Source organism: Arachis duranensis, chromosome 5, assembly GCF_000817695.3.
Source record: "Arachis duranensis cultivar V14167 chromosome 5, aradu.V14167.gnm2.J7QH, whole genome shotgun sequence".
NCBI classification, from domain to species: domain Eukaryota; kingdom Viridiplantae; phylum Streptophyta; class Magnoliopsida; order Fabales; family Fabaceae; genus Arachis; species Arachis duranensis.
In genome coordinates, this window is record NC_029776.3 from 105,357,787 (window position 1) to 105,373,524 (window position 15,738).

Consider the following 15,738-nt stretch of genomic DNA (forward strand, 5'->3'; position numbering starts at 1 on the left):
CCCAGGAATCGCTCCGCTTCAGGGACCCAGACGTCTAGCGAGGAGCCTCTTGACCTGCATCTGAAAACAACAACAGTATGGGGTGAGAACTGGAGGTTCTCAGCATGGTAAATGTGCCACACATATAATATATAAGGTCCTGGGAATGCCAGAGGCAATCCTAGAATGCCGACACTCAGATTATAAAACTTAAAGAACTAAGCAGAAACCATAAATCAGGGTGGTTCTCTAAGGCTTTCTAAAACTTAAATCTAACTAAAACTTAACTAGAATCCCTAATCTCTCCGTCTTTTCTCTATTTTCGGTAATTACAAAGACAAACAAGCAGACAAAGCAAGCACAGGTAGAATATCGATAATACAGATATCAATTATGACAATTAGCATAATATAATCAATTAGGCAATCCTAATTAATGCACAAACAAGCAATACATACAAATGCATATGATGCATGCCTGTCTTATGGCTGTTGATATCGATGTCGGTTACGTAGCCATCCCGATATATTCTCAAGCTCAAAAATACACCATGGGGAAAATCCCCAAGCTGACATGGGAAAAAAATGCCCCAAGCTCAATAATATCCATGGGACGAATCCCAAAATGACATGGGGAGAAGAGACAACACCCCAAGCTGACATAAGAGAGATAACAACCTCAAGCTCAATATATTTAATCATGAGGGAGAGAACACCCTCAAGCTCAATATATTCAATTATTTCTCATAATTGTCAGTTTCATTTTCGATACTAATTCATATCTCATCTCATCATTCTCAATTTTACTTAACCCATTGCTCATACATTTAATTATTCTTGATTAATTAACATCATCAATTCTCAATTCTTCACATTACTGTCTTACTTGCCTCATACATTTCATAATGTAAAAAATCAATCATTCAAACCTTAACATCATAATTCATTCATATATACACCTCTCTCTTATACAATCCATCATTTTTAATATTGACTTCACTCCCAAGTTACTTCTATTTCCTAGCTTCAGCCAATTACTAGGATAAATATCACTTTTTATAACTAAGAGAGTGAAAATAGAGATTTAGAAGTCTGAAATTGACTTTAAAATATATAAACTAGTTTTGCAGAAAACAGGGGCCACGCAAGCACGTGGGCCACGCGTACGCGTAGGTGAGAACATCATGTCACGCGTACGCATGGTCATGCATGTTGACTCATCACGCGCATGCATAGGTTTCTCGCGCACGCGCAGTTTAAAATACCATGCCACGCGTACGCGTGGGCATACGTTGTTAAAAAAAACATAGTTCACCCAAAAAGCTGCATAATGCCCAGAAATTTGCTTTACCCACCTGCATAACACATATTCCACACCCTAACTTCCGATGCTCATAAATTTTGCTTCAAAATTCCGTTTTTCACAAAATTTATACCGTCCAAAAGCTTGTAAAATCATCTTTAAGTTGAAAGAAATTCCACCTCCAACCAAAATTTGAAGCTCCAATTATGAGCTGCCGAAGTTCGGCCGAAAACCAAATTTTTCAAAAAGACTTCAAACCTCATTTTCTTTTCAAAATCCATTCTCACTCAATCCGACATACCATAACCATCAATATAACTTGTCCTTAATCATAGCACAACAATTCTTGTAACCTTAGCTCAATAACATTACATTTCAACCCAACTTCACAAGTTTTAGTCACAACCTAGCATATTACTCTACATACACATATTGTCACCATCATGAAACTCTTCAACCATCATCACAACATTATTCATTATGTCAATACCAACAAATCCAAATAAACACCACTCAACCTCAATCATATCATTACAATGCCATAATCATAAGTCTTTCAACCATCATCATTATACTAGCATATATATATACACACACAAAATCAGCTGACATTATCAATTGCTCAACACAAACCCAACACCTATTTATCCATCAATATCACAAAAGCTAATCATTTAACACATTCAACCATTTCAACTTATCCTATAGTTTTCTAGCCTAAGTTTTCACAGAGCCTTACATATTAGTTATGCGAAACCTAAATCATACCTTGGCCGCTTTTATTTATTGTCCAAAGCAACACTTAAGCCACACACACAGCTCCTCAATTCATAAGATCACCAAGACTTGACACCAATCCAAGGCATCCAATGTCCACAATATCAAGTTCCACTTACAAACACACCACCTAATACAAATATATAACACATATATATACCCAACTCAATATCTATTACCCAAATTCAGAATTTAGATAGGGCTATGGTTTCCTTACCTTATTCGAGTTTTGCATAAGCAAGAGTGAACGTGTTTATTTTAAGAGCCGCAATTAATTGAACCGGTTAATTAAGCGATTATATTGTCTAAATTTGATTTCGAAAAGTTAGAGTGAGAATTTGAGATTTTACATATCATTTTTGGACTCAGTGGGTCTTTTCGAGTCAGAAAATGTGTTTCTATAAAAAACCGTGAAAAACCGCGAACCGACAATTGAACCGGTTCAAGTTTGCCCGGTGCTGCGCGAGAAAAAGTGGAAACAGTAAAAAATCTTAGAAAAGCATTAGAAATGGAAAACCGGGTGTTAATTTTAAAGGTTTGGCCCGAAGTTGGGCCAAACGAACTAAAAACGCTAACGGGTTGAACCAGGCCCAAGTCCAACATATAAATACACTTAAATGAACCCATTTCAACCATATTCACCCTCATAACATAAACACAACAGCAGCTGAAGTGAGGAGAGAGGAGAGAGGTGAGAGCTTTCCACAATTGTTACTATTCACCATCTTCTTCTCAAGCTCATATCTTGAGCTACAGAGCTCCGATTGTCGCACCGTTTATGGCTATGCGTTCTTTGTGAAAAGCTCTACAAAACCCATTCAAGAAACTGGAGAGGTAACCACGAAATCTTCTCAGTTCTTCTCCTCAAAGTTTCGAGTTTTAGGGTTTTTGGCTACGTGAGGTTTTGTGATTTTTGGGTGTTTAGGTACACTCTAACTTTTGATTGATGTTGGTTTTGTCTTCCAAAAATGTTGGGTAAGGTAAGAGAGTTTGAAACTCTTGTGAAATTTCAATTATAATGAGTCCTAGGTTGATTTGTGATGATTTATGTATATATAGCTTGATTATGGTGAGTTTGGAGCTTGTTGATACTTGTTGGAGATGATTGGTGACTTAGATTGTGATTGAAAGCTTATCTTGGGCTCATATTGGGGTTTTGGTGCATATAGGGAATCGGCCAAGGTATGGTTTTGATTTTTTCTATGTAGTATATAATATTCATGGACACTTAGACTAGTGACCCATAGGATAGGTTTGAATTTAAATGGTTGTTGAGTTGTTAGATGATGATATGTGGTGATTTATGATGAATTAATGATTATTGGGTTTGAGTATGATGAATGATGGTAATATGATAATGATGATTGATTGTGTAACATTGAGAAGGCATAATGATGATATAAGTGATGATTGAATTGGATGATTTGGCATTATGGTTGTAAAAGTGTGATATATTGGTGTTGATGTTGAAGATGATGAAATGTGAAGGGAAATGTGGAAATATTGGTGTATTATGGCACAACAGGTTAATTTTGATGAAAGATGAAGTTTTTGAATGGTTTGGTATGATTTGGAATGTGTATGGTAAGAAATTGTGTGCATGGTGAGGTTTGGTAAATTTGGTTTTTGGTGAACTTTGTTCGATCATAACTTTTGTCTCGGTTTTCAAAAATTGATGAAACTCATCTAGTATTAAAGATCTTTGAAAATCTTTTAAATTGATATAAAGTTTATGAAACTTAAAATTTTGTAGAGGAAGTTATGATCATTCAAAATTGGTGTTAAAAATCTGAAATTCTGCAAAGTTGCAGAATTTTATGATTTCTGATGTGTGCGCACGCATAGCCTTGTGCGCGCGTACAACTCTGCAAAAATTTTGATATGTGCGGACATACACACCTGTGCGCACACACAGGCAGGGAAGTGCCTATTGGTTGCAGCGCTAGCACAGCTGGTGCGCGCGCACATCAGAGGAAGAATTTCAACTTGTGCGGACGCATACGTTGGGAAGGCCAGTCTGTTGGGGGCACTGGCACAGGTTGTTCGAGTGAAAAGATTTTGTAAAATTTGACACCTATGCGTACGCACACCCCTGTGCGTACGCATATATTTTAAAACTCTCAGGAGCGTGCGCGCGCACACCCCTGTGCGGCTGCACATGCCCTGTTTCTCAAATTTTACTTGTTTTTCAATTATTCCACCTTCCCAACAAGGTGTAAGCTTCTCTAACACTATTCTTAGACTCTTAGGCCTAGTTTTAGACTCTTAAAACATTGGGGAAGAATATAGGGATGCTAGATGATATTAGTTGGAAAACTTAGAAAACGGAGCCCTAGGTTTCTGGTGGACTGAGGATGCTTTGATGTCATATGAAGGGTGATTGAGGTATGAGATGAGAATTATGAATTGTTGATGTTCGGAAACTGAATTGTGGATAGACAGTGGTTGAGATGAGTCGGGGACTCGGATTGAGATGATGGATCCATGTATATTAAAAATGTTTTCTAAAAACCACTGATATATTGTTTTTACTGAGATTATGAGACACTATGCGCCTGGCAGGGACGGTGGTTAATCCCGCCTGTCGAGGTAGCGGCGGCGTAAGGGCGGTGGTTCATCCCGCTTGTGCTTAGATGTGAGGTCGGTGGCAATAGATCCCGCTCACATCCCTTTGAATCATCAGAGCGTACAGGCGCAAAACCCTGGATAGTGATCCGAGCACTGTATCTCGGAGGTTCCCACACCATGAATCCGAAGGGCAACATCCCCATGGAGATGTGTCGGGTTGGCAGTTGAACCGACAATGTGATATCACAGCCAGTAGTGCAAGCATTCATCATATGCATTTTCTACCTGTTTGTATGCTTTGCCGACTTGATATTGTTTTTCCTATCTGTTTAACATGTCTAATTGCTACTTGTATTAACTGATGTATATGCATCTACTTGTGTTTTACTTGCATTGTATATACTTGTGTTTTCTATTGGGATTGAGAAGGTTCGGAAGGCAGTGGCGATGGGATCGCATGGAGGATAGGTTGGTGAAGGCTGTGGGACAGCGGCGTTTGGTTAGGGTAGAAATCACCTAAGATAGATTACCTGGTTTATTTATGTTAAGGATTATATAATCATGCTTATCTATTTTAATATGCCTTACATTTGAATCTTGTGATGGATATGAAGTCTAGGATTGCCTTCGGCGTCCCGGGTTCTTATATCCTACATCACTGGACACTGTTACCATACTGAGAACCTCCGATTTTCATACCATATTTCTGTTGTATTTTTCAGATACAGGTCGCAACCCACCTCGGTGAGTTGCTTTGGATGGTGACAGAAGCGGAGGATCTTGAATTCTTTTGGAGTCTTTTTGGTTTATTTTATTTATACATCTCTCCTTTTGTATTCTATTTTGCTTAGAGGCATGTATTTGAGAGAACAAAACTTGTATAAGCTGTTTTAACTGTATGGTTCTGTTTACCTGTATATGGCTAGCCGGCTTAAACTCCGCGAGTCGTGACTAGTTTCCTATGATATTATATACTTATCTTTTGTTATATCTTATATATTTCTTGTGCCTTAAGCTAGTAGCTTCGTTAATTAGGGTGTTACATTCCTCAAGCTAATTCGAACCTAAACACTAAATCGGGCAAAATCTCATCACAAGGGCTCAATTTCACAAATAGAAAGGGGGTGGAGAATCTGAAATGAAATTGAGGCTTACCCGTGAAATTAATCTGATAGAAACGTAGAGCTCGACGCGCTGGACGCGTGGCCGCAAACAGTACGGCGATCGGAGCTCAAACGGAGAAGTTACGTGGATTGTAGCAATGGTGAGGGTTTGGAGTTCTCCTCTCCCCCTTGCTGCCTTTAGCGTGTTTTGTTGCTGAATGGGGGAAGGAGATGCTTCTGCCCACTTAAGTTATGGGCCGGTTGGACCCACAGGTTCGGTTTGGGTTCGATTCAATCAATTCAGCCCATCCAGTCAAATTTGTGGTCGAATTTTTTGAAATTGGTGTCAAAATTCTCGTTTTGAAGAGCTCTATCTTATTTTGATATTAGATTTACATTTTTAATTTTTCTAATTAAAGTTCAATTTATTGACTAATTATTCGCTAATTTTACAGAGTTTACATATAAGATAAAAAAATATTCGATATACAATTAAGATTGTTGTGTTATTAAATTAGAATAATTCGATTTATATAAAATTGTAAACAAGATATGCATATAACCCAATTCACTTTAGGACATTGTTATAATTTTGAGTTGGATTTATTTTATATGTGTGAATTACTCTTTAATTTAATTTTAAAATTAGTTTAATTATAAAAAGACAAAATATACTATTTTAAGATTAGAATTTAATTATTTTAAAGACTACACGTTTATATTTGAATTTAAAAAATAAATGCTCTCTTTTAAAATTTAATTTTAAAATACTAAAATATTCATTTAAATATTAATAAAAAGGCAAAATATCCTTTATAATTTATATAATGTTGTTTATTGGATTGAATGCTAAATTTAATAGCTCATTGGATTAATGTCAAACTAACAAACTTCATCTCAAATAAAAAAAAAATCAAAATTATTAAGTTCTTTCAACTATTTGATATCTCATAATATGTTAAATCAGTAAAGAGTACCTCGGATCAAAATTAATATGATGAATAGATAAAATAAAAAATGTTAGCAATAATATATTGACAAAAAATTAACTATTTATGTGACTAAATTTATTTATTATAATTTATCAAATTAACCAAAATATAAATTTAGTTATTATCGCTAATTTAACATGTTCTATTAGTATATAATTTTAAAATTATGATGCTATAAATGAAAAAAAAAGTAGTATATAAAACAAGTTTTATGAGATAAATTATAATATCAACTAAACAATTAAAATAAATAAAATTTAAAATTATTAATTAATTAAAATTTATAAACAAATTTAATAATTTTAATAGCTTATATACCGAACAAGTTAAATTTTTAATAATAAATCATAAAAAAATCTCAATAATAATAATCATAATTGCTATTTTATTAAAAATATATTTTAGAGATTATAATTAATATATTTTTAATTTAAAAAAATACATTAATTATTTAACGACCTTATCAATATGCATTAAAAATTTTACAAATAGAAAAATATCTTTTAAATAATAGTAGTTTTTTATCTTTAATTAATGTAATATCCGCTCTGACAAAAAAAGATGAGCATGTTTCTTTTAGGAATTCAAAACGTATACACCTTTTTCAGATATGTTAACCTATGAATTTTGCAGTATAAATTTAAGTTGCTTAAATTTAAAAAAGTTACACTAATAGTATCATTCCGCAATTTGACATGATTCTTAACTTGTTATATATTATATAAATGTCCATTTTATATTACTTAATTTTTTATTGGAGTATACAAAATATATACAAATAAATTATATTTAACAAAAAAAATTTAATTATAAATTAAAAAATTATTGTTTTCTAAAAAAATAATAATTTATTTTTATGTACTCTTATGTACTCTTATATATCTATATAAAAAATTAAATAGTATAAGATAGACATCTATATAATATATTACAAGTTAAAAATCATATCAAATTATAGGATGATACTGTTAATAATTTTTCTAAATTTAAACGACTTAAATCAACGGTGCAAAATTCATACGTGTTAACATACTTGATGAAAGCATATAAGTTTTGAATACAGAATATGCTCATCTTTCTTTGCCAACGAAGATATCACCGTAATCAAAGGTAAGAAACTACTATGGATAGCCGGTGGATGTTACGATATTTTTACATTATTTGGGGTTTTAAATTTTTTTTACATTATTTATATTATAAGATTATTAGGTAACTAATGTATTTTTTTATAAAATTACAAACACGTTAATTATAATTTTTAAAATATATTTTTAATAAGATAGTAATTAAAATTATTATTGAGATTTTTTTATGATTTATTATTGAAAATTTAAGAAAATAGATCTTTTTAATTTTTTTTAATAAAAGAAATAGGAAAGTGTGATCTTTATATACTATTGTTTTTTAGATGAAGTTTGTTAGTTTGACATTAATTCAAAGAGGTATTAAATTTAGGATTTAATTTAGTAAGCAACATTATATAAAGGACATTTTATCTTTTTATTAATATTTAATTACAAACTAAAAAAATATTTTTTTTTTTAAAATATAACTTATTTCTATGTAATTTTATGTACTCTTATGTACTCCTATAAAAAAATTAAATAGTATAAAATAGACATCTATATAGTATATTATAAATTAAGGTTATCAATAGTAGTTTCTCACATTTGATTATTGTAATGAGCATGTTCCGGATTAAAAATTTATATACCTTCTACATGAATGTTAACACGTATGAATTTTGCAGTATTGATTTAAGTTGTTTAAATTTAGAAAAGTTATACTAATAGTATTATCCTGCAATTTGATATAATTTGGTGGATGTTATATACTCCTATATTCTTTAGAATTTTAAATTTTTTTTACATTATTAATATTATAACATACAGTAGCACATTGTTATAAAGGGTATTATTTTATTAGTAGAACTTTTAACGCATATTGATAAGATTATTAAGTAATTAATACATTTTTCTTGTAAAATTACATAGATGTTAATTATAATTTTTAAAATATATTTTTAATAAAATGGCAATTATAATTATTATTGAGATTTTTTTATGATTTGCTGTTGGAAATTTAAGGAGATAGATTTTTTTGAATTTTTTTAATAATTGAAAGAGTAGAGTGTGATCTTTTACCATTAATTTTATAAGTAGAACCAATAATAAATATAAAAGAGAGAGCAGCGAAAAGTTAAAGACCACACTTTACACTTTCAATTTTTTTTAGCAATTAAAAAGATCCATTCCCAAAATTTAACATGTTCTATTGGTATATAAATTATTAAATTCGTTTATAAATTTTAATTAATTAATAATTTTAAATTTTATTTATTTTAATTATTTATTTGATATTATAATTTATCTCATAAAACTTATCTTATATACTATTTTTTTCATTTGTAGCATTGTGATTTTAAAATTATATACCAATAAAACAGGTTAAATTAGCGATAATAACTAAAATTATATTTTGCTTAACTTCATAAATTATAATAAATAAATTTGATCACATAAATAATTATATTTTTGTCAATATATTATTGTTAACATTTTTTGTTTTATCTATTCGTCATATTAATTTTGATCTGAAGTGAACTTTACTAATTTAACATATTATAAGATATCAAACGGTTAAGAGAACTTAACAATTTTGATTTTTTTTTTCTTAATTAGCAAGTAATTTAAGATGAAGTTTGTTAGTTTGACATTAATCCAAAGAGGTATTAAATTTAGGATTCAATCCAGTAAGCAACATTATATAAACGAGATTTTGCCTTTTTATTAATTTTTAAATAAATATTTTAGCATTTTAAAATTAATTTTTAAAAGAGATTATTTATCTTTTTAAATTCAAATATAAATGTGTAATCTTTAAAATAATTAAACTCTAATCCTAAAATGGTATATTTTGTCTTTTTATAATTAAACTAATTTTAAAATTAAATTAAATAGTAATTCATACATATAAAATAAACTCAGTTTAAAATTATAACAATGTCTTAAATTGAATTGGGTTATATATATATATCTTATTTACAATTTTATGTAAATCGAATTATTCTAATTTAATAACACAACAACTTTAATAATTTCACTCTCGTTACTTGCCTAAAATGCATGCTAAAAGATGAATCATTTTTTCATTTTTTGTTTCAATACCCTCTTTTCAATACTTTGGAGTCTAAACTTAATAATGCCTGACTTATGGCAGAGAGAAGAGGAGACTTTCATCAATTAGTGGCAACGAGCCTTATTTTGGGCAGTGACTCAAATCGAAAGTAGACAAAAGATCCTCTTCATCGCGGTACTGTGTTGGAGCACTTGAAAAGCGAGGAATAGGTGTGTTTTTGAGAAGCTAATAAGCTCAGCGTCGGAGATAATGCAAGAAACCAGTAGTCTAATGCGTGAACTCAATAGCCATACTGATGGATGCTGCTAATTTCTCTTTATTCTTACTTTACTCTTTCTTAATTTTTTTGCCTTCTAATCACATTTGATGATAATTGAAAATACCCAACTTCTTTTATATTTTTTTTAAAACAATTTTATTTTATTATAATAAAATAATATTTATCTTTTTGAAAAAAAAAAACACAATAATTTTAATTGTATATGGAATATTTTTTCATCTTATAGTTACCTAAAAATTAAGAAGCGTGGAACAATTTTTTTCCGTTAATATTTACTTAAAGACAAAGCAGGTTGATTCGACCCGTCAAAGTCAAACAAACTTAAAAATTAAAATGTTAATTTATCTTATTTTATGACGAGCTAACATGCTAGTCTATTTCTCTCTGGGCAAAATGTAATAAAAATTATAAAAAATAAAAATTCAATCATTATTTAAATACAAATTTTTCACAATCTTTTAAATTTTCAACGTTAATAAAATTGTTTATCATAATACCTATTCTCAAATTACTACAAATAAAAAAAAATTATTGATTTTAAATTAATTTTTCACAACTAACAACTTTAAAACAATCACAACATTTACTATTCAATATAACACAAAAACAGAAACATAGTTTTGTGATAAAAAAAAGTATTTATTTAAGAAACAAGACCACATATATGTGGAAGTGCTAAAAAAATTAATAAAAAATAAAAATAAAATAAATAAAACAAATATTTAAAAAAATAAAACAAAAAAAGAAAGGCGTGTGTTTGTATATCATAATTTTATTTTTGTGTGTATATATCACCAGTGTTTTATTAAAAAAATTTTTGATCTGACGCTTGGTTCGTCCCATTCAATCTCGATAAAATTTTATAAGTTTTACGATGTGGCTTGCTGAATTTTTTTAATTTAACAAGCATCATCTTTTAGTGATTTGTTTCGGCTTATTTTAGTATCCTTATTAAAATTATATTTTAGTTATTTAAAATCAAAATTTAATTTTAAACATTTTAATTCCATTAAATAATATTTGTTCTAAAAGAGTCTTAACAACATATATCCTAAATAGGATATTTTAAATGCCTTTTAAACACATTAATATTAAAAAAATTTAACAACTTTAATTTTAAAAGGACATTTGTGTATTTTAAAAATTAACTAAAAATACGTTACTTTATTAAAATAAATCATATTTTTAATTCAAATTAAATAATCTTAATTTTAAATGATATTTTACTTTTTTAAAATTAACAGTAAAAAGATATTCTTATTTTTTTAGTTTTTTTATTTTTTATGTTTTTATTATAATAGTTCAATATCAATTTTAAAATAAAATAGCCCAAAACGAAAATAATAAAAAAAAAATTAATCCAAACAAATTTTAAATAAAAAATTATAAAATTATTTTTTCTTTGATTTATTACTACTACCGTCTTTAATTTTATCCCACTATAATTTTAAATAAAAAAATAATTCCAACTTAAAATGGGTTTGCGACAAAAAAAAAAAGTATTTTGATGATTCAATGTTAAAACACTATTGGATTTAGCTCAACATAAAACAAAAATCAATAAAAGAAAAAATTTTTCTCTTTCTCACATTTAAGAGTTTTTTAAAACTATTCTTCAAAAAAAAGAGTTTTTAAAACTTGAAAGACAAACTCTTTTTCTTTTACTCACGGAGTTTCCATTTATTTTTGGAGCACTAAATCGCATTCTAATATTAATACTGGTTTGAATAGGTTTATAAGTTATTTTTTATTTTTAATTTATGAAAAGATATAGTGTTAGTGTCTGATATGATTTTTAAAATCGAATTACAGCTTTATAAAAAATTATTTTAGTGTTTATGAAAAAGTTAAAAGAATTACTTTTCTCAAATAAATTTTTTTATCATTTCTCTCTTAAAATAAACATTTTTAGAACTAAAAACTCAAACACAAAATAACTTATTTATAAATTACTCTTAATATAAATATTTATTGTTTAAACTATTTTTTCAAAAATAATTCAATTAAACTAGTTATCCAAATTGAGGCTAAGTAAGTACACTCCTTCTAACTCAATTATGTTGGCAAATATCGAAGTTTAATTGAGTGATTCTTTTGAAAAATGTGACCATTTATTGTTCTAGATGGAAAGTGCTTACGATTCAACACTTATAAGTTGTAGAAATAAAACAAAGATTCAATTGCTATAGCGTTATATATATCATTACAAACCTTTCATAACAAGTAACAAAATCCACAAATGATAACATAATCCAAGAGACGAGGAGGGTAAATATAAAGGTGGATATTCCAATAAAGTTTTTATAATTATCTTATATAAAAATATTTTATTTTAATTATTAAATGATAGATAAGGATTTAGAATTTGATTTTTGTATACTATATAAAAATGTCATTTTTGTTTAAAGTATGACAAAATAAATAAATCATACTTTTTAAACTAAAATCATGATAAAAAAATATTTTTGATATCTTCATTGAAATAAAAACATCTTTATTGGAGTAGTTGTCAAATATAAATTGGAGGGTCCATTTGTGTCTATAGCTTCACTATTTTAGAAGTAACTCCACACGGTAAATTAGGAGGCATCGAATTACAGTTAAAAGATAAACAATCAATAACAAAAAACAAGGTGACAAAGCAAAGCAACATGTTAAGCGTTCAAACACAACTGAAGCAAGAAATGTTCTGACAAGACTCTCATAGTATAGTCATAATATATACACACATCTCCAGCAAAATAAAAAAAAGCACAAAAACACAACAACACGGTTAATATTATCACCATCTCAGTCTTAGCATTCCCTTCTTTCCTCAGAAGATAATCCTTTCCTCATCAGCCTCAGCAATCTGCAGTGACGAAACTGCTTGTGCGGCGATAAGATCAGCGGAGAAACCGGCGCGCCCCCATCCTGTTGCATCTTCATATAGTGGTTTTTCATGTGCATTCCTCCCGAGAGGCTCTGATGAGAATGTCCACCCTCCATTTTCAGCAGCTCCCCACTTGCAACCATATCTGTATGCATCAGTGACCCAACCCCTTGTTTCCACAGACCATGTGCCGCCGTATAGATGAGGGAAGCAAGCTCTCTCTCCACCCACGAAGATGTCAAGATTACGATCGCAGTTCCAGGTCTTGCATGTTTCATCGTTGATAACAACCTTGCACGAATCCTCCGAGTCTTCACCGAGCAGAACATGCAGAGCAACGGCCTCGGCAATTGCAGCGCCCTCCTCATCTAGTCTTTGTTGTTCCTCTTTCTTCTTCTGTTTCTTCTTCTCCAATTCGGAAATGATGGCGGCAGACGTCGCGAGAGCTTTCTCCAAGCGCCTTTTTTTCTTCTCAGCCTGCTTGAGACGATCCAACTCGTCTTTCACCTGCTTCTTCTTGGCCTTCCTCACATGTTGCCCTTTATTACATGCCATGGTATCCATAGAATATAACTGCGTCTAAATACTAAATTAACTTTTCTGAACTCCTTTTCCTTCAAGATAAATTCTTTAGTGCTGTATACATATTTCTATAATTTTTTTCCCTTAATTAGTTGAAGTATTTAGACTAATGCTACACAATTGATGCAAACGAAACAGCTACACCCACTCAGGCCTATATGAGTACCTCATCTTGCGAACAATGCAATCCCAAACAGAAACAACAGGAGACAACAGAAGAGAAAATTCATAAGCACTCATAGATCCATCCCTTGGTCTCATTCTTCCTAACTTCCCACAGCCCTTGCACTTGCCCATCCTGAAAAGGCCAACAGCTCTACAAGACTAATGAAATATCTGCACGCTGCTGTGACACTCCGGTTCAGGTACACCCTTCCCGACTGCAGTTAAGTAAACACACATAATGCAATCCATCAAAATCAGATGATGATAGAAGTGCTTTAAGAAATAGAGAAACATCATTCATTCACAGATCAAGTACGACAAGTAGATCGATAAAGACTTAAAAGGCTAACATCAAATAGTACATCAAGCTCTTATTCGTAAGCCAAATCTTTGTTGAGGACTGGGAGAAAGGCGGCATAAAATGTAATCTAAATGTTTAGATCTATATCTACCACAAATTTCATTCTATATCAGTCCTAAATAAATAAATAAATAATTCAAATCTGGTAGCAATCTTTCCCTTTCACATGAAACAACAAAAGGCAAAGATGAATACAAGTCAAACAGACAACTGGTGTCCATAGTGCTTCAACTACCTAAATCCTCTATCGATTCATTCTAAAGTCACAAGCCACCAATAACATGTCGGCCTAACAACCTATGTCCCCAAAGAACAAAATAAGAATCACTTAAAATAACATTATTTATTGTGAGTGTGTCCTTTAATGACTTATATATAATGTAAAAGCATGACGAATTATTGGCCAAAACAAAAATCTGACCAAACCTCAGGCCAATTATTCATGTTCTCTGTGATTGATTTGATGATTTTCCCAAAAAAAAACTCCAACACCACAATTCCCCCAATCTGATTTAGCACAAATCCAAAACAGAATAAATCATTTACACCTCTAAGGAGATCAGATCCACCCAATTAAGAAGCAAAACATGAAGAAATTCACTTTCTACTAAAATTTAAACACAGCTCATATATTAAAAAAATACAAGATCTAAACAACCCATAATTCAAGGCACCTGTTTCATCAAAATCAATAGCACAAGCAAATAGTACAGACCTAGATCCAAAATTACCCAAAAATGTTCAAGTATCACAGCCCGAAAGGGGAAAAAAACCAACCGATGAGATCAAAATCAGAAGAAAAAGAACAAAAAACGGCAAATTTGAATGAGAAAAAGAGAAATCAAACCTGAGGGAATGGCATAGAGAGCAAAAGGGGGGTGAACCTATCAGAGTGGTTGAAGACGGAAGTAAGAAGAAATGTTGTTGGTGGTGGTGGTGGTGGTGATGGTGATCTAAATTGTGGTTGGATCTGAAGAAAACGTAGACGGGTAGGAAAAGAAAGTGAGAAGTTATGTGCTTGAAAGAGAAAAGAGAGAGAAAGAGCGAAGAAAGAGAGAGAAAGCGTGGGTGTCTGAGGAGAGAGATATATGAATGAATTAGCGATAACGTGAGGTGAGACGGGAGAAGGAGAGGGTAATCGTGTGAAGGGCCAATAGGAAGTAGACACGTGGCGGGGTTAAAAAGGAGAGGCAAGTGTATTATAGTATGTGACTTTTGTTGGAACGACACGTCGTGTTTGTTGGGCTTTGGAATGGACACCCCCACCCTACTGGGCCCATGCTCTCTCACTGACAACTTGGACCACGTGGCGTAATCATCTACCATTATTGGCAAATTAGTCTATTAGTTAATAGAAGATTTAACTAATTTAAGTTGGTCGAACAGTTTATTCATATGCTTAGACAAGCGTTAGGATTTAGATCCCGTCTTATATATGCAGCTAGGGCTGGAAGTGAGTCAAGTCAGCTCATGAGCCAGTTCGAGCTCGATTTGTTAATAGCTCGATAAACTAAGCTTGTGAGTTGGTGAGCCAAATTTGAGCCTGAAATTGAACTCATAAATTAAATGAGTTGAGCTTGAGCTTGGATAAGCTCAGCTCATTAGCTCGTAAGCTGGCT

The 15,738-nt window shown here is 31.0% G+C and overlaps 1 protein-coding gene across 1 annotated transcript; it reads right to left on the bottom strand.

Moving 5' to 3' along the window:
• Positions 1-12,773: 12,773 nt before the first annotated feature.
• LOC107491108 (uncharacterized) lies at positions 12,774-13,673 on the bottom strand. Its single transcript, XM_016111871.3, has one exon. It carries the CDS (start codon positions 13,573-13,575, stop codon positions 12,955-12,957), a length of 621 nt encoding a protein of 206 aa, XP_015967357.1. The 5' UTR covers positions 13,576-13,673; the 3' UTR covers positions 12,774-12,954.
• Positions 13,674-15,738: the final 2,065 nt, after the last annotated feature.

Excerpts from the sequence above, each read along its gene's own strand:
- LOC107491108 (XM_016111871.3), bottom strand. The coding sequence starts at position 13,575 with ATGGATACCATGGCATGTAATAAAGGGCAACATGTGAGGAAGGCCAAG.